The following is a 19,498-nucleotide window of genomic DNA, read 5'->3' as shown; positions in this document are numbered from 1 at the left end:
TGCTGAGCTCGTCAATTTCATAGACCTTGCTTCAAACTTCCACCCAGCTCTCAAATTCACTTGGTCTATCTCGGACACTTCTCTCCCCTTTCTCAATCTCTCGGTCTCCATCTTTGGAGACAGACTGTCCACTGATAGCTTCTACAAGCCCACTGACTCTCATAACTACCTTGACTATACCTCTTTCCACCCTGCCACATGCAAAAATGCAATTCCCTATTCCCAGTTCCTCCATCTCCACTGCATCTGCTCCCAGGATGAGGCTTTCCGTTCCAGGACATCTCAAATGTTCTCTTTCTTTAAGGATGATGGTTTCCCTTCTGCCGTCATCAATGATGCCCTCACCCACATCTCCTACATTTCCTGCATTTCGGCCCTCACCCCATCCTCCCGCCACCACAACAGGGACAGAGTTCCCCTTGTCCTCACCTACCACCCCACTAGCCTCCGGATCCAGCACATTATCCTCCACAACTTCTGGCACCTTCAACAGGACCCCACGACTAAGCACATCTTTCCCTCTTCACCCCTCTCTACTTTCCGCAGGGATCATTCCCTCCATGACTCCCTGGTCCACATATTCCTCCCCATGGATCTCCCACTTGGCACTTATCCCTGTAAGCGTAAGTGCTACACATGTCCCTATACCTCCTCTCTTGCCACCATTCAGGGCCCCAAACAGTGCTTCCAGGTGAGGCAACACTTCGCTTGTGAGTCTGTTGGGGTCATCTATTGCATTCGGTGCTCCTGGTGTGGCGTCCTCTACATCAGTGAAACCCGATGCAAATTAGGGGACTGCTTCGTCGAGCACCTCCGCTCCGACTGCCACAACAGACAGGATCTCCTGGTTGCCACCCACTTCAACTGTTTCACATTCCCATTCGGATATGTCCATACATGGCCTCCTCTACTGCCATGATGAGGCTAAATTCACGTTGGAGGAGCAACACCTCATATACCGTCTGGGTAGTCTCCAGCCCCTTGGTATGAACATTGAGTTCTCCAACTTCCGGTAATTCCCTCCTCCTCCCTTCCCCTATCCCAGTTTCACTCTGCCCCCTCCCCCAGCTGCCTACTACCTCCCTTATGGTTCCACCTCCTTCTACGACCCATTGTGCTTTCCCCCTTTCCTTTTTCACCTTTCCTACCTATCCCCTCCCTGCTTCCCCTCCCCCACCCCTTTATCTTTCCCCTTACTAGTTTTTCATCTGGAACCTTCCAGCCTTCTCCTTCCCACCCTCCCCCCACCTTCTTTATAGGGCCTCTGCCCCTTCCCTCTTCAGTCCTGGATGAAGGGTTCCGGCCCGAAATGTTGACTGATCATTTCCACAGATGCTGCCTGGCCTGCTGAGTTCCTCCAGCGTGTTATGAGTGTTGGTTTGGCCCCAGCATCTGCAGAGTATTTTGTGGTTAGAGACTTCTTCACTGCTAGTTGCTGGACACTGAAAGTAGTTCTAAATTTTCAACAAAACTTTCAATGTCAACTTCATTAATCATCTGTATGCATGCAGTGTATCATCAAAGTAATTTTCAGTACATAAAAAATGATTTACCAGATTATATTTGCCATAGTTTGCATTTGCATTATTGATAAGAGTTTCCAATAATGCAAGTAATGTGTAGTTGATGTTTTGCTCTAAGTACATTATAGAATAATGTATGCCTTTTTAGATTCTGCACTTTTTTCTGTAAAGTCACTCAGCTTGAACGGACATCTGATATGATATAGTTCATAGGCAGTTCAGAAATACCATTTTTTTCATCTGGCATGAAGCATCAACCACCATAGGAAAATCGACAGGTTTTTTTTGTTTCAGCAGTAGTAAATCTTTCAAACAATCACTCACTGACTTTGAGGTTGAAATACCAACATTCATTACTTTGATTTTGCACTTACATGGCACCTTCCGTTCTCAATCTTTGAATCAGAAAATATTTCACCATAAACTAATTGATACATTTCATGAAGGTATAATGTTGGTTAAGTTACACTTCCCAAATTTTACTGTAGATCCCATCAAAATGGAGGGAAGAGTGGACATGACCTTCACTGCGTGAAAACTCTAAGAAAGATGCAGACAATGTTATTAACAATTTACATAACTTTTTCTTCGACATGAAAGCCTTTGATTCTATCAATTGTGGGGTGGTGGAATACTCTCCTCAAATTCCATTCCCATTAGAAATGTTAGGTTTGCTTCCTGATTGTATACAAGTCATGATGCTAACCATCAGTTTACAACAAAGCCAATGTCATTGAAGGTTTGTGTCAAGGCTGCATTGTCCCGTCACATTTTCTTAATTTTATCACATCTATACTGAACTAACTAATGTATGTAATTGAATGTGCTTTGGCAACTTTACTTGCATTCATTACAGTTGCCATACAGACTAACACATGGAAATTATGAAGTAGATGAATGGTAGAGAAGTTGAATGCATATTTTGTATCTGTTTTCTTAAGAACTTACAAAAAAAACAGAGGGCTACAGATATAGAGTACATGAAGAACTCAAAGAAGTTAGTCTTGCTTAACATAAAAAAATTGAAGAAATTAATGGAACTTCTTCTACCTCCTTAGAAGTTTGTGAAGATTTGGCATGACATCTAAAACTTCGACGAACTTCTATAGATGTGTGGTGGAGAATATATTGACTGGGTGCATCACGGTCCTTTTGTACAGAAAATCCTGCAGAAATTAGTGGATACAGCCTTGCCCATCAAGGGTAAAGTCCTCCCTACCATTGAACATATCTGCACAGAGCACTGCCATGGGAAATCAGCACCCATCATTAAGGATCCGCACTATCCTGGCCATGCTCTCTTCTCACTGCTGCCATCAGGAAGAAGGTACAGGAGCCGCAGGACCCACACCACTAGGTTCAGGTACAGTTATTAGCCAGGTCCCCTTCAACCATCAGGCTCTTGAATCAGAGGGGATAACTGCACTCATCACTGAACTGTTCCATGGATGTGGAACAAGAGCTACACCTGCCCCTACACCTCCTCCCTCGCTATCATTCAGGGCCCGAAACAGTCCTTCTAGGTGAGGTGACACTTTACCTGTGAATCTGTTTGGGCTTATCTACTGTATCCAGTGCTCCCGGTGTGCCCTCCTGTATATCAGTGAGACCCAATGCAGATTGAGAGACCACCTTGCCGAGCACCTATGCTCCATCCATCAGAAAAAGCGGGATCTCCCAATGGCCTCCCATTTCAATTACACTTCCCATTCCCATTCCCACATGTCAGTCCATGGCCTCCTCTTCTGTCGCAATGAAGCCACACTTGCGTTGGAGGAGCAACACCTTATATTCTGTCTGGGTAGCCTCCAACCTGATGGCATGAATATCAATTTCTAGAACTTCTGGCAATGCCTCCCCTTCACCATTCCCCATTTCCACTTCTCTCTCCTACCTTATCTCCTTACCTGCCCATCACCTCCCTTTGGTGCTCCTCCCCCTTTTCTTTCTTCCATGGCCTTTGTCCTCCCCTATCAGATTTCCCCTTCTCTAGCCCTGTATCTCTTTCACCAATAAACTTGCTCCCCCCTCCCGATTTCACCTATCACCTTGTGGTTCTTCCTCCCCTTCTCCTGCTTTCTTACTCTGACTCATCTTTTTTTTCTAGTCTTGATGAAGGGTCTCGGCCCAAAATGTCAACTGTACTCTTTTCTATAGATGCTGTCTAGCCTGCTGAGTTCCTCCAGCATTTTGTGCTGTGTTCCGCAACCCATGCTCACTTTCAAGAACTTCATCTTGTGTTGTCGGTACTTATTGCTTATTTATTTATAATTTTTTTGCATTTTTCTTGTGTGTTGTCTTCTGCACATTGATTTTTTGTCTTTCCTGTTGTGTGTGGTCTTTCATTGATTCTATTGTGTTTCTTGGATTGACTGTGAATTCCTGCAAGGAAATGAATCTCAGGGTTGTATATGGTAACATATATGTACTTTGATAATAAATTTACTTTGAACTTTGAACTTAAAGCTAATAAACCCCAAGAATTCGATTCATACGATTTTAAAAGAGCTAGATAATAAGATAATAGATTACTCTAGTCATCATCTTTCAAAACTTCCTAGATTCAGGAACTATTCCCATAGATGGGAAAGAAGGAGATAGAAAGCGAGACAACAAGCCAATTAGTCTGACCTTTGTAAAAGATAATGCTGGAATGAATCATTAAGGAAATTGTAACAGAGTGCCTAGAAAATTGTAATGGCATGAGGCATGTGAATTATTGAATGGGTAATTGTGTTTGATAAATCTGTTGGAATTTTTTAATGTTTTAGTTATCAGAGTAGACAAGGGCAAACACATTGATATGTGTTGCTACTTTCATAAGCTATTCTGTAAGGTGTCACATAATTAAAAGAAAATTTGAACTCATGGATTTGGGACTTATATACCGGCAGAAAATGGGGATTAGTTACAGACAGAATTGGATTAAGTAGGTATTTTTAAGTTGGAATGTTATGGCTAGTGGGGCAACATAAGGATAGTTCTGGGCCACAGCTGCTCACAATCTATATCAGTGACTTGAATGAAGAGGCTGTGTAATATATCTAAGCCTGTTGGTAAAATTGAAAGTGTTGATTAACAGAACTAACTGCCTTTTTGCATAAATTACTGAGAGATATAACATCCAGGTTCAGGAAACATTTTACTGGCCTTTATTGCAGAATGATTTGAGTAAAGATGCTTTTTCTAGTTGTACAGATACCTGCTGTTACTGCATCTGGAAGACAGTATAACGTCACCAAACTAATCCTTTTATGTACCACCAGGGAAGCTAGCTAATCTTAAAACGTAACTGTTTCCCCTTCCACAGATGCTCCTGACCCAGAGTTTACAGCATTTTCTGTTTTTGTTTCAGATTTCTAGCATCTGCAGTGTTTTGATTTTCTTTACTGCATTGGTTCTTGGGATGTGAGGTATTTGACAAATGAGGAGAGATTATGCAGACTAAACCTGATCTTGAATATAGAATAGTGAGGAGTGATCTAATTTGGAATATGTAACAGTTCGATGGAGCTTGAAGTGGTGGATATAGTGTTCATGCGTCCTCTGACTGAAGAGTCTAAAAACAAGTCACAGCCTAAAATCTTTGGTATTCACTACTCAAGATGTCTGTGGAGGCTCAGTGACTGAATACATTCAAATCAAAGATCTGATTTTAAATATTAAGGGATATAAGCTTAACGTAGGCATTGTTGCTGAACTGTGGAGCAGACAAGCAGCTTCCTCCTGCTTCTATAATTTATATTTCTGCTGGTCAGATATTCTGTTCATTTGTATATAAATAATTCCAAATTATATGAATAAGGTATTTGTGATTCTTCGATACCTTTCACTATTTACAAACTGGTTGATAGAAAAATGGAGGGCTATGCAGGAGTGAAAGGTTAGATTGATCTTTGAGTAGGTTAAAAGTTGGCACAACATCATAGGGTGAAGAGCCTGCACTGTGCTATTATGTTCTATGAATGAGGTCTGTTTTTTTCAGAATTATAGAATTGAATATAGTAATTTTCCCTGTGTATAGCAAGATGATAATATAGCTGGAATAACTAACATTACTCTGGGCTCTTCCCATATGATCCCAAAGTGATTTCCATGTCAAGAAATGTCACCCCTTTTTTTAAAGCACTGCTGGGGAACTTATGCACTCCTGGGATCACATCAGCGCCAACCTTAAAGGCCTGCAAATTAATTAATGTTGCAAACAATTCAGACACATTGAATACTTAAAACTAAAAATATCATCTTCATGTCCTCTCATCTTCAGGTGGCATCGAAGCTTCTGATCCAACAAGCTTTCCTTTCCCACCAGCAAATTTCCTTGCCTCTGACTTCCTTTCCCTTCATGGAATCCTGGCTTCTGATCACTTTTGGATATCAATGCATCTCACTAAAACAATAACTGTGTTGACAGCAATTATAAGATATCTACTGTTACATGTGAACAGATGCTTTCGCTATTTGCCAGAATAGGCTGTCAAATCCCATCCAAGTCAGGAGTATTGTAGGTGTGGATGTGTTTTATAATTCAAACATTTCAAAAGGAGCATTAATATATTAAGAGGTTTTATGCAAATATTATTTCTGGACACTTGACAAATCCTTGGATTGATACCATGTATTTGATTACAGCTTGCCAGAATTAAATTCTTAGTCTTCCTCACAGACAGTACCCACTTAGAATGTATCCCTTCTGTCCTTACCTGAAGAAATACTGAGAAATCTTACTAAACATAACATTTTTATGGTATGATTTGAGCAGTTTGTTATATTAATTTATTTAAACAATATTTAAATCCTTATTCATACCATGAAGAATAACTATTTAATTTATGTTTAATCAATGATAACAGAGAAGATGCGGTTTTCGGTGTATTACATGCTCAGTTATTGGAAGTCAGCAAGCTCTAATGTTCTGCTGCATACACCGCTCAGGATGTATTTGGTAGAAAAACACTAAATGCCCAGAAAGTCCTTTTCTTAGCATCCTCCTGTCATTGAGGAATGAAACAAGCATTGAGAAGTATTATCGAAGGATGGTGTATGGGTTGTGGATGGTACAAGTTTGAGTGTGGGGCTGGGAGATGGGGAATTCTGAATCGAAGGAAGACCAAGCATGTGGGGAGAGAATAGATTATGTGGAGATATGATGGTGCATAGGAGGAGAATATACAATGCAATGAGATGATCTTTGGGCAGTTGTGGGAGGGGTGAATAGAAGCAGAGAGATAGTGAGGGTGCCAGGAAACACCTTTTAATTTTGGGAAGGAAGTAGATGGTACAAATGATTTCTAACGCTGAAGGCATTAATAAGGCAGTTTGCTGAAGAAAAACATATGTTCCATATACCACTGGGGCAACTCACATCAAACCAACTCTTATAAGCCTTTTGGCATCACAGTATATTTCCGGAGGCTTCCTCGTTTATACCCAAACATAACATTCAAATGTGCACACAGTGCATAAATGACCTCACCAAAACATAAATATTACTGTCTTCCTTTGCACAGTAATTATAACAATGCTCAGTAGAATATCTGGTTAGTTATATTCTGGTTTTCAAATATCAATTATGGAGTCTATTACTAATTTGCTAATCCGTATTTTTTGTAAATCGAATATTGATTGACTTGAAAAATCCACGGATAAAGCAATAACTTTTATTGAGCTGAGCAGCACTGTTGGTACTGTAGAATCATTATTTTCACCAGTCATTTACAACATGGCAAAATGACTGATTATTCACGAGATATTTGAACACACCATCTTGTGAAAATCAAAATACTACAGTAACTACATTTTCATCTTTTTAAAATAATGAATTACAAAAATTAAATGCTGTATGTGAAGCTACACATTCATCACTAGACTCATATATTATATGATATTTAATTCGACAATTGTCTACAGTGCTTTTTCAAGGAATAAATGTATCAGTTTGAAGGCAAAGTGTCTTAATGTAACAATGATTATTTAAAAAACGCATGTAGTACTGTCTTTAAATAAAGTACCATTATACCACAAAAGTATTATCTATGAAATGGGGAGCAAAGAAATGGCAGACAAACTGAATCAGTATTTTGTGTCAGTTTTCACTGTGGAAGACATGCCAGAAATTCCAGAAAAGATAGCAACATATCAGAAACTTGAGTGTGTCAAGGGGAAGAAATTATTGTAGTTGCTATTACTAAGGAACTGTGAGTTCTAAAGGTGATAAGTCACCTGGACCAGACGAACTACAACCCAGGATTCTGAAAAACATAGCTGAAGAAATTGTGGAGGCATTAATCGTGATCTTTCAAGAATCACTACTTTCTGGAATTGTTCTTGTGGACTGGAAAATTGCAAATGTCACTCCACTCTTAATGAAGCAAGGGAGGAAAAAGATATAGCCTGACATCTGTGGTTGACAAGAAGCTGGAGTCCATTATTAAGGATGAGGTTTCAGGGTAATAGACACACTCAATAAAGCAGGCAGGATTGTTTACTTAAGGGGAAATCTTGCCTGACAAATCTGCTGCAATTCTTTGAGGACAGACAAAGGAGATTCAGTAGATTTTGTTTACTTGGATTTTCAGAAGGTTTTTGACAAGGTAGCTCATGAGGCTACTAAACAAGAGCCTGTGGCATTACTAGCATGGATAGAAGATTGGCAAAAGACAAAGAGTGGGATTAAAGGGTACCTTTTCTGGTTGTCTGCCAGTGACTAATGGTGTTCTACAGGGGTCGGTGTTGGGTTTGTTACTTTTCATGTTCCATGCTAATAATTTGGATCATGGACTTGATGGCTTTGTGGCCAAGTTTGTTGATGATACAAAGATAGATGTTGCAAGCAGGCAGTGTTGAGAGAGCAGGGAGCCTGCAGGAGGACATGGGCAGATTAAGAGAATAGGCGAAGTGTCAGATGAAATACAGTGTAGGGAAGTGCATGGCCATGAACATTAGCAGAAGGAATAAAGGCATAGACTATTTTCTAGATGGGGAGCAAATTCAGAAATCAGAGACATAAAGTATCTTGGGGGTTCTTGCGCAGGATTTCTTAAAGGTTAACTTGCAGATTGAGTTGGAAGGTAAATGCAGTGTTTCCATTCATATCCAGAGGATTAGAATATAAAGCTCGCAGGATGAGTTGGAGACAGTTCCTTGTGGACTTTACGGAACAGGTTTAAAAAACGAGCAGGTCCTGGCAGGTCTTGTCTGCCAAGCTGGAGGTTGCTTAGGATATTAGTAAATTAGCAAAGGCCAATAATAAGGGGGAGGGAACGTCAAGGGAACGTCAACTCAGACCATGAGAGGCTTGCGTTCTGCATTTTCATGCCTTACAGGGCACAAATTGGAAGTCTGTATGGGGCGCCACTCCTTGCAGAGACACTAGAGCAATGTGTGATTAAGTGCCTTGCTCAAGGACACAAACACGCTGCCACAGCTGAGGCTCAACCTAGCGACCTTGAGATCACTAGACGAACGCCTTAACCACTTGGCCATGTGCCCACACATAATAAGAAGGGAGGTTTAAGCAGAGTGGCCTTTGTAGGAATGGCCATTGTGTGAATGGATCAGTGTTAGACTGGTCAGGCTTTGACTCAACAGGTTTCGGTGAGAACAGGTAGAGGCTAAGGATGCTGAGTCATTTGGAATTGTTTAGTTGAGTGTATAACTTACTGTAAGCTAAAGAAGTCAGAGCCAAAGGTATAACAAGTGTAGGCAGGATGGTAGTTAAGGCAATGCAATGCTCCTCCTATAAGGTGTGGGATTACAGGGTACCTAATAGTCTCCCTGATGACTATACCTGAAGGAAGTGCACCCAACTTCAGCTACTGACCTACAAAGTTAAGGAACTGCATCTGGAGCTGGATGTACTCATTCCCATCCAGAAGGCTGTAAACATCATAGATGAGACGTTTACTGAGGTGGTCACATCCAGAGGCAGCATTCTGGTAGTAGATGGGTGACCACCAGGAGAAGTAAGGGTAGTAAGCAGTTAGTACAGCATTCCCCTGTGGCCATTCCTCTTAGCAACAAGTATATGCCTTTGGATACTGCTGGGTGTGTGTGTGGGCGACGATGTTGGTGATGACTTATCAGGGCTCTGCAGCAGCAGCCAGGCCCTTGGCACTGTGGCCAGATCTGAGGCTCAGCATGGAAGGATAAAGTCAGGCAGAGCAATAGTGATAGGAGATGTACACGAGTTTCTGTGGCCATGAAAGGGTCACCAGGATGTTGTGTTGGCTCCCAGATGCGAGGGTCAAGGATGTCTTAGAGCAGCTGCAGAATATTCTGAAGAGGGAGGGTGAGCAGCCAGAGGTTGAGGTGTACATTGGCACCAATGATCTAGTATAGGGAGCTAGGGAAGAGGTTGAAGAGCAGGACCTCCAAGGCAGTAATCTCTGGATTACTCCAGTGCTGTGTGCTAGTCAGGGCAGGAATAGGATAATAGTACAGTTGATTGAGCAGCTGAGGAAGTGTTGCAGAGGACAGTGTTTCCAACTTCTGGATCATTGGGATCTCTTCTGGGGAAGGTATGATCTGTACAAAAAGCTAGGTTACACTTGAACCTGAGGGGGATCAATATCCTTGTGGGCAGGTTTACTAAAGCTGTTGGGGAGGATTTAAACTAATTTGGCAGGGGGATGGAAAATGAAGTGATAGGGCTGAAAATGGGGTGGTTGGTATACAAGTAGATGCAGTAAGTAGTGAAACTGTGAGGAAGGACATGCAGATGAGCGAACAAAATTGCAGTCAGTCGGATGAGTTGAATTGAAACATGGTGGCAAAATCAAAAAGCCTGATAAATATAGGAGTAAATGTGTTATATTTGAAAGTACGCAGTATATGGAATTCCGATAATATAGCACAGTTAGTGATTGGCAGGTATGACATGTGGGCATCACCAAGTCGTGGCTGAAAGAAGCCCAAAGTTGGGAGCTTAATGTCCAAAGATACACATTATATCAAAAGAACAGGCAGGTAGGCAGACGGGGTGGGGTGGGTCAATTGGTAAAAAATGAAATCAAATCCTTAGAAAGAGATGACATGGGATCAGAAGATGTAGAATCCTTGTGAATAGAGATAAGAAACTGCAAGGGTGAAAAGGACCCTGATGGGAGTTAGATACAGACTTCCAAACTGTAGCCAGGATATGGGATATAAATTTCAACAGAAGGCAGAAAAGGCAAGTAAAAACAAAAGTGTTACAAGAGTAATGGGGATTTCAATATGCAGGTAGACTGGAAAAATAAGGTTGGTGCTGGATCCCAAGAGTTGGAATTTGTAGAATGCCTACAAGATGGTTTTTTAGAGCAGATTATGGTTGAGCCCACTAGGGGAAAGGCAATTCTAGACTGGCTGTTGTGTAATGAACAAGATTTGATTAGGGAGCTTAAGGGAAAGGAACCTTTAGGAGACAATGATCATAATACAATAGAACTCCCCCTGCAATTTAAGAGAGAGCAGATAAAGTCAGATGTATCAGTATTACAGTAAAGCAAAGAGAATTAAGAGGCATGAGAGAGGAGATGACCAAGGTTGATTGGCAGGGTACGGTAACAGAGATGACAGCAGAACAGCAATGGCTGGAGTTTCTGGGGGCAATTCAGAAGGTGCACAATAGATACATCTCAAAGATTACTAAGTATAATATAGGCAGGACGAGGCAATGGTGGTTGATAAGGGAAGTCAAAAACAGCATTAGAGGAAAAGAGAGGGCTTATAATATAGAAAACAATAGTGGGAAGTTAAAGGATTGGGAAGCTTTTAAAAACCAACAAAAGGCAACAAAAAATAACATGAGAGAAAAGATGAAATATGAAGCTAGCCAATAATATAAAAGAGGGTATTCAAAGTTTTTTTTCAGATGTATGATATAAAAAGTAAAAAAGAGGCAAGAGTGGATATCGGACCCTGAAAAGTTATACTGGAGAGGTAGTAATGGAAGACGAAAACATGGTGGGTGAATTTAATAAGTATCTTGCGACAGACTTCACTGTGGAAGACACTGACAGTATGCCAGCAATTCGAGAGTGTCAGGGCCCAGAAGTGAGTGTAGTTGCCATTACTTAGAAGAAGGTGCTTGGGAGGCTGAATGGTAGATTACACTGGATAACAAATTTTTTCGAAAGTGTTGCTCTTGAAGCCACCTGGACCACATGGACTACATCCCAGAGTTCTGAAAGAGATAGCTGAAGAGATTGTGGAGACATTACTAATGATCTTTCAATAATCACTAAATTCTGGGATGGTTCTGGAGGACAGGAAAATTGCAAATGTCACTCCACTCTTTAAGAAAGAAGGGAGGCAGAAGAAAGGAAATTGTAGGCCAGTTAGACAGACTTCAGTGATTGGGAAGATGTTGGAGTCCATTATTAAGGATGAGGTTTTGGGATGAGGTCTGGAGGCATATGATAAAGAGGGCCAAAGACTGCATGGTTTTCTAAATGGGATATCTTACCTTACAAATCTGTTGGAATTCTTTCAGGAAATAGCAGGCAGGATAGACAAAGGAGAGTCAGTGGATGTTGTTCACTTGGATTCTCCGAAGGCGTTTGACAAGGTGTCACACATTAGGCTGCTTAACAAGATAAAAGCCTATAGTATTACAGGAAAGGTACTAGCATGGACAGAATATTGGCACCCTGGCAGGAGGCAAAGAGTGGGGAATAAAGGGGGCTTTTTTCGGTTGCCTGCCGGTGACAAACGGTGTTCCACAAGGATTGGTATTGGAACTGCTTCTTTTCATGTTATATATCAGTAATTTAGATGATGGAATTGATGGCTTTGTGGCCATGTTTGCAGACAATACAAGGAGGGTCAGGTAGTGTTGAGGAAGCAGCGAGGCTGCAGAAGTTCTTAGACAGACTGGGAGAATGAGCAGAGTGGCAAGTGGGATATAGTGTGGTATGTATGGTCATGCACTTTGGTAGAAGGAATAAAGGCGTAGACTATTTTCTAATTGAGGAGAAAATTCAGAAGTCAGAGGTACAAAGGGATTTGAGTGTCCTTGTGCAGGGTTCCCTAAAGGTTAACTTGCAGGTTGAGTCAATGCCAAGGTAGGCAAATGCAATATTAATATTAATTTTGAGAGGACCAGCATATAAGAGCAAGGGTGTAATATTAAGGCTTTATAAGGCATTCGTCGGACCACATTTGAAGTATTGTGAGCAGTTTTGGGCCCCTTGTCAAAGATAAGATAAGCTGGCATTGGAGAAGGTCCAGAGGAGATTTACAAAAATGATTCCAGGAATGAAAGGATTAACGTATGAGGAATGTTTGATGGCTCTGGGCCTGTACTCCCTGCAGTTTTGAAGAATAATGGGAGATCTCATTGTAACGTATCAAATATTGAAAGGCCTAGATATAGTGGAGCAGACTTCACAGTGTACATAGTGGAACTGACTTCCCATCTATTTTTCCAGTCCTAATGAAGGGTCTTGGCCTGAAATGTCGACTGTTCACTCTTTTCCATAGGTGCTGCCTGGCCTGCTGAGTTTCTCCAGCATTTTGTGTGTGTTGCCTAGATATAGTGGATGTGGAAAAGATGTTTCCTATAGTGTGTGTGTTTAGGATCCGAGGGCACAGCTTCAGAATAGAGGGATGTTCATTTAGAACAGAGATGAGGAGGAGGAATGTCTTTTAGGGTTGTGAATCTGTGGAATTCATTGCCACATACAGCTGTGGAGGCCCCGTCACTGGGTATATTTAAAGCAGAGGGTGCTAGATTCTTGATTAGTCAAGACATCAAAAATTATGGGGAGAATGCAGGAGAATGGGAGTGAGAGGGAAAATAAATCAGCCATAATGGAATGGCGGAGCAGGCACAACGGCTGAATGACCTGATTCTGCTCCTGTATCTTATGGTCTTATGAAAGCAAGAATGTAATTCTGAGGCTTTATAAGGTATTGGTCAATCCATATTTGAGTATTGTGAGCAGCTTTGGGCCCCATATTTACAGAACGTTATACTGGCATCAGAGAGGGTCCACAGGAGGTTCATGAGAATGATCCCCGGAATGAAAGAGTTAATGTTATGGGGAGCATGTTTTGGCTCTGCACTTGTACTCATTGGAGTTCGGTAGAATGAGGGGATCTCATTGAAACCTATCAAATTTTGAAAGGCATAAACAGAGAGGTTGTGGAGAGAATATTTCCTTTAGTGGGGGCGGGGGGAAGGGGTCTAGGACCAGAGGGTATAGCCTCAGAATAGAGGAACAACCCTTTAGAACAGAAATAAGGAGGAATTTCTCTAGTCAGAGGGTGGTGAATCTGTGAAATTCATTGCCACAGACGGCTGTAGATGCCACGTCATTGGCATATTTAAGACAGTGGTTGATAGGTTCTTGATTAGTAAGGATGTCAAAGGTTACAAGGAGAAGGCAGGAGAATAGGGTTGAGAGGGAAATTTTATCAGCTGAAGTTGAATGATGGAGCAGACTTGATAGGCAGAATGGCCTAACTCTGCTCCAATGTCTTATGGTCTTATGAAAAGTTTCTTTTTATAACATACTTACTCTTCTTTACACATTTGATTGTCTGATCAAACATACTCTTTCATCCATTTGGCTTTCAGACATTAAATTTACAAGATTAAATTTACGAAACTTCACCCTTTACATCTGAGTGACATTGGGTTGCATGGAATACAATCGTGCAAAATGATAGGGTACATTTTTATAGCAAAGCGCAAGCCCAGCTTGTTCCAGATGTCAGTAGTATCTTAGCTTGTGTGGTTAAGGTTTCAGTGATACATGTGCAGAGTTGGGACATCTTTTCATTACTGAGATTGATGTTCTTTTTAATATTTTGTTATGATATTGCCATTGGAAGGAAATGAGATGATCTACTTTCTTTCTTTGTCCTTTTGCCTCTAATTATTACTCCCTTTTGATTCAACGCTACAAACATTTGTTGACCATTATGTGTCCACTTTGCAGAAGCATATGTATTGTAATTATTTTCCTCTATAAGCTCTCTAAAATTGCAGTCTTCATTGCAGGTTTTCTGTGGAAACATGAAATATAAAAACTAACATTATTACTTTAGAAGCATAGGATAACAATATATACAATTTACAGTATGATGGTGATACTCAGAAATTATTCTTCAATCATATATTGATTTAATTTCATTCATCATACAAGTGATTCCAGTTAAATGCTGGGAGTGATTTTTAAGCTTGTTTGTCTAGGAAGGCTTTTAAAATCTCCTGTATCTCTCATCTCTCCTTGAGCTGCAAAGGTTCCATTATTTTAATCTGTGGAGCAGTGCCGATGATACTTGCTCAGAGTTAATGAGTTTTTTATATTACTCCATGGATACCCGATACTGTAACTGGTACCTGAGTGTAGTTTCAACCCCTGTCTAAGTGGGGAAACCAAAATGGTTTACTCTCCAGTCTAACCTGGGAAACCTAAAGATGTTGGAAAATGTATTTTATTTCCTTTGTGGATCCAAATTCAGTCATAATATTCTCCCAAATCCCCAGGGAGAGTTCAAATCTTTTGTGTTTTGAGTTGTTTTCAAAAGGAAGAGTTTGCGTCCATGAAGTTAATGCATTATTTAGACAGATTGCACAATTACTGGCAACTGTGATCATTATGTTCCACTTAGCATAAGAATTATAATACTATCTTTCTTCTCTGATGTTAAGAAACATTGAATAAAATTAACCATGTGGTTGGCATGATGTAACAATGAGAGCAACATGATTTTTGATGACTGCTTTATTCAAATGTTGATTAGTTATCCCTAGCCAAAAAGTCTGTCATTGCATAAAAACACTAAATAGCATGAATCATGTTGTGCAATAGAGACATCTGTGGGCGAGCTACACATAATAATATTTGTACTTTCACCAAACATTTTTGTTTGGCTTTGGTTGCTAGGAAAGATGACATTTCAGGATTGCATTTGTCTTCGTACTAGGTCTTTAGAAATCCTCTTAAAAATACTCTCATGATAACAAGTGATAGGACAATAAATTGGAAAAATAATAAGGGCATTAGGTGTTAATATTCCCTGATCACGTAGTGGCTAATCCCATTGTTTTACATAGTGACTGTCTTATTCTGTGTTATCATATTTATTACATTATTATAGTTTATGTAAAGATTATTATTATCCATAAGTTAATATCTGTAAAATTGCTTATGTGTGTGAAAAGGTTTGTATCATCCTCCATTAGCTGTGTCATTTCTTGTCTCTTCAAGACAAAATTCATTATGTAGTCCATGCTGGAGAACAGAAGAACTGTTTCATATATGGAAAGGAAGTATGTAAATACAAAATGTGGTTCTAATTGGAAAAGATTTAAAGAGTTATAAAGTCTCAGGTTCTTCAATTATGAGACAAAAGTTAGCTTGTTGATAGGTATATTTTGGGTGTTTCGTTCCAAGTGTAAGAACTTGCTAAACTTTCTGATATTGGAGCAATAATGGGTGTGAAAGAAAGTTGGTCATCTGTTACTATCAATTCTCTTACTGTTGCTGTCTTGACAGACCCTTCCACTTTGTTTCAGAAAAACTCACCCTTCTTATTTGTCGAGGCTCTTAATATATTCAAATTGGTGATATGTTATGTGGATGGGATTCCAGTTACTATTTAGACTTTTCCAGTTCTGATAAAAGGCCTTTTCCTCACATTTGTTGCCTGTTCTGCTCAGTGCTTCTTGCATTTTCTGTTTCTGTTTGCTATTTTGACAGACAGATCCAATCATGTGCAGTCTATTCTCTGATCAGTCTTTCTGTCAACACGGCTGAAATGGCTTTAGAAAACTAAATGTTAAAATATTTTTGGGTCTTTCAAAAATAATGTAGATTTTTGCCAACCCAGTCTCCCTACTTCCTCCAATAGTTGCAATCTGAGACTGTCCTGGCTCAAATCCAATAAGCTGCATCAGCCCATCTGTTTCAGGGGAGCATGTTGCTGGATGTATTTAACTAGAGCAGGCACTAAGAAGTGGATTTTTTGCCCAAAAGTTCAAATCTATCTTACTGATGTTTGAAATAGATGACAGACAAAAGCTACACGTTCTTAATTGATGTTTTTATTTATTAAAGCTAAATAAATAATGCTCTTATTTACTTTCATCAGTGTACCTAGAATGTATTGATAATACACTTCTTACACACTACAAAATGGAAGATTTCATGCTAAAAATTTGGGGCTGAAATTGGGTACTAGAGGTATGTAAAAAGATATAAGAAAAAGCAGCTGCTGAGATTCAAAATCCCAATTAATATAAGTGCATTAGATGTTGCAGGAAATACGAAAATTAGTGTGGTAATATCATTAACGTGAATTCATCAAAACCAACTTCTGCATGTCTGTATGCCCCAATTTAGTGAGCTGCATGCAGCAGTTTCAACAAGCGTGATTAAAACCAACTCGCACCTGCCTTGTGGCTCGAGCGAGCAAATAAATCATCAGACGGTGGTAGTTTGTAGGAAACTGATGGCAAAACACATACAAGAATGCATATCAACATTTTCTGATATGATTCTAAATACCTACTTGTTCAGATGAGATGAGAAAAATATTCTTTGTACTTTGAAAGTCAGACAGCCCTCCCAGCTCACAGTGAAGTGGGAGTAGAAGGTGGAAGCACTTGATACTTGCAGCTGTCTGCTCAATCAATAATACTTTCTTTACTGTAGAAATTAGTTTAATAACATTGGATAATGGCACACAAATTGCTGCAGACAGGACAGGGAAATAGGGTCAACTGGGTGCCACCATCTGAGATGTCATTTTTGTACCTCTGCTCTGTTAAAGGGGAGTTGTATGGAAACTACAAGGCAGTCTATTAACGAGGGCATACAGACAAGTGATCAGTTGTTCTTTGTTTATTTTTGTGTCTGGTGATTGGATCTAAAGGGTAGGTTTTATAATTAGCAAGGAAATGCTGAGATGATCAGCAACAGAAGGAAGTTAAAATGGAAATTGCAGTAGAATAGGGAATTGGGATTATGATCTGATTGTTCATCTTTGATGTTCATTCTGCTGTAATTAGGTTGCCCAGGTAGAATATGAGGTGCTGTTCCTCTAGATTGTGCTTAGCTTCTACTGCCAAGTTCAAGCCAAGTGCAAACTAGAAGCACAGCATCTTATGTTCTGCCTAGGCAGCCTACAACCTAGCAGTATAAAGATTGAATTCCCCAAATTCTGGAAACTGCTGTCCTTCTTTTTCTCTCCCTTCCTGATCTACCTGGCTCCCATCACCATGTCTCTTTCCCCTTCTTCCCCCTCTCCATCCACCCATCACCCACATACTCCTCCCACTGGTTACCTTCCCCCATTTCTCCCCTCTGCCCTGCCCGCCTCCCTCATTTTATTCCATATTCTACCTTCCTCTCCTATTTGATTGCATCATCTTCAACCCTTATCACTGTCAGCTATTTCATCCCTACTTCTGCCGTTGACTGTCTATTGTCTTCCATAGATCCTGCCTGGCTCACTGAATTCTTCCAGCATCTTGCAAGTTGCTCCATATTCCATCATCTGTAGTCTCTTGCATGTTCATTTTTAAATTATTTCATTCTTCTCCACCTCACTTTCTTCCTTTTTTTCATCTTGTTTTCTTTTTCCTTCCTTCTATTTGTCCCAGCTGTTGCCGTGGTCTAAGATCGTGTTATTAAAAAATTGAGGAGGACGCTGGGTATACAGTGCCTTGAAAAACTATTCATCCCCAACTCTTTGTTCACATAATTAAGTATTACCACCAGGGATTTTGATTCATTTAACTGAGAATTTTTATTTGTGAATCACATGCCCCTTCCCGTTTTTTAGATGGAACTCCTGAACACGTGTGACAGCTCACTGGAAATTCAAATCGGCAAGAAATTAGACTAAAAACATTACTAATAACACCTTTTCTGAAGTATTTTGTGGTAAATTATCACTGCAAACAATTAAGATGAAATGAATTTGAGGGATGAACCATGCTGGTATGTTGCAGAATCGACGCAGATGGAGTGAGCCATTCAGCAAGAAATCAACGCAGAGGATTTCCATGCCTGTAGAACTGGCCTGGGTACAAGGTTGGTTCGTTCTGTGCAGAGAGACAATTTGAAGAAGTTGAGGATGCTCCGGTCTGGGAGATCTTGGCCTGGAGTGAGTTGCTGGATGGTGTGTTCTAGGCCCAGATCCTTTCGCTGCAGCAGTGCCGGAGGTATAATATGCTGCTTGAACAATTTAAACACCTGCCCAGATAGATTGGAAAGACAGGGTGTCGGAATCAGAAGCGAGAGCCGATTTCAGTCACTCTCCCATAACATTCACTCTTCTCTCCATGGCGCTGAGGCTATGAAGATTGCCCCAGCTGCTGTGCTTCATACCCATTAATATGATGAACGGATATCGAGTCTTTGAGCCTACTTGGAGCTGCTCTGGGGTTCGGATCCAAGGACTCATTTTGGTTTGGAATGTTATTGCTCGCTTCTGTTGTTTGCATGATTAGTTTTTTTTTCCCCTTTCTCTAAGCATCGGTTTGGTCTTTATTTTTAATTTTTTTTAATTGGGTTCTTTCGGGTTTCTTGCTTTGTGGCTGCCTGTAAGCAAACAAATCTCAAGGTTGTGTAATTTATACATTGTTTGATAATAAATGTAATTTGATCTACAAAGTCAAAAACAGGGGAAGTTGTAAAACATGAAAAACTAAACATTCAAAACCTGAAATGTCAGTAGTTCAAAAATATTCATCACCTCTTGCAGCTATTACAGCCAGTTGTTTTGTTGGATTAGTCCCTGTTAGCTTTGCACAATGAGATGAAGCAAGATTTGCCCATTCCTCCTAGAAAACTTGCTCAAGTTGTGCCAGGTTGAGTTGGTAGGGTAATATTGCACCTGAGGAACATTATTGTAGTATTTACAGATGGGATGACTACTTTTTCATCCTGGCAATTTTGATTTTTAATTTCTAGTAAATTGTTAAAAGGTTTTGGAACTTTTCTTTTGATTTGACATGATGCACAATGTTTTGTAGA

General features: G+C 40.2%; 1 protein-coding gene across 1 annotated transcript in view; it reads right to left on the bottom strand.

The window, feature by feature from the left end:
• Window positions 1-14,321: 14,321 nt before the first annotated feature.
• fgf7 (fibroblast growth factor 7) overlaps window positions 14,322-19,498 on the bottom strand; it is a 65,741-nt gene continuing 60,564 nt past the window's right edge. The window contains exon 3 of the mRNA XM_063066529.1: window positions 14,322-14,516. Within this exon, the coding sequence (XP_062922599.1) occupies window positions 14,322-14,516 (195 nt within the window). The remainder of the gene's footprint in view (window positions 14,517-19,498) is intronic.

This window comes from Mobula hypostoma, chromosome 13 (genome assembly GCF_963921235.1).
Source record: "Mobula hypostoma chromosome 13, sMobHyp1.1, whole genome shotgun sequence".
Lineage (NCBI taxonomy): Eukaryota > Metazoa > Chordata > Chondrichthyes > Myliobatiformes > Myliobatidae > Mobula > Mobula hypostoma.
This window is presented reverse-complemented; position numbering and strand designations above follow the sequence as displayed.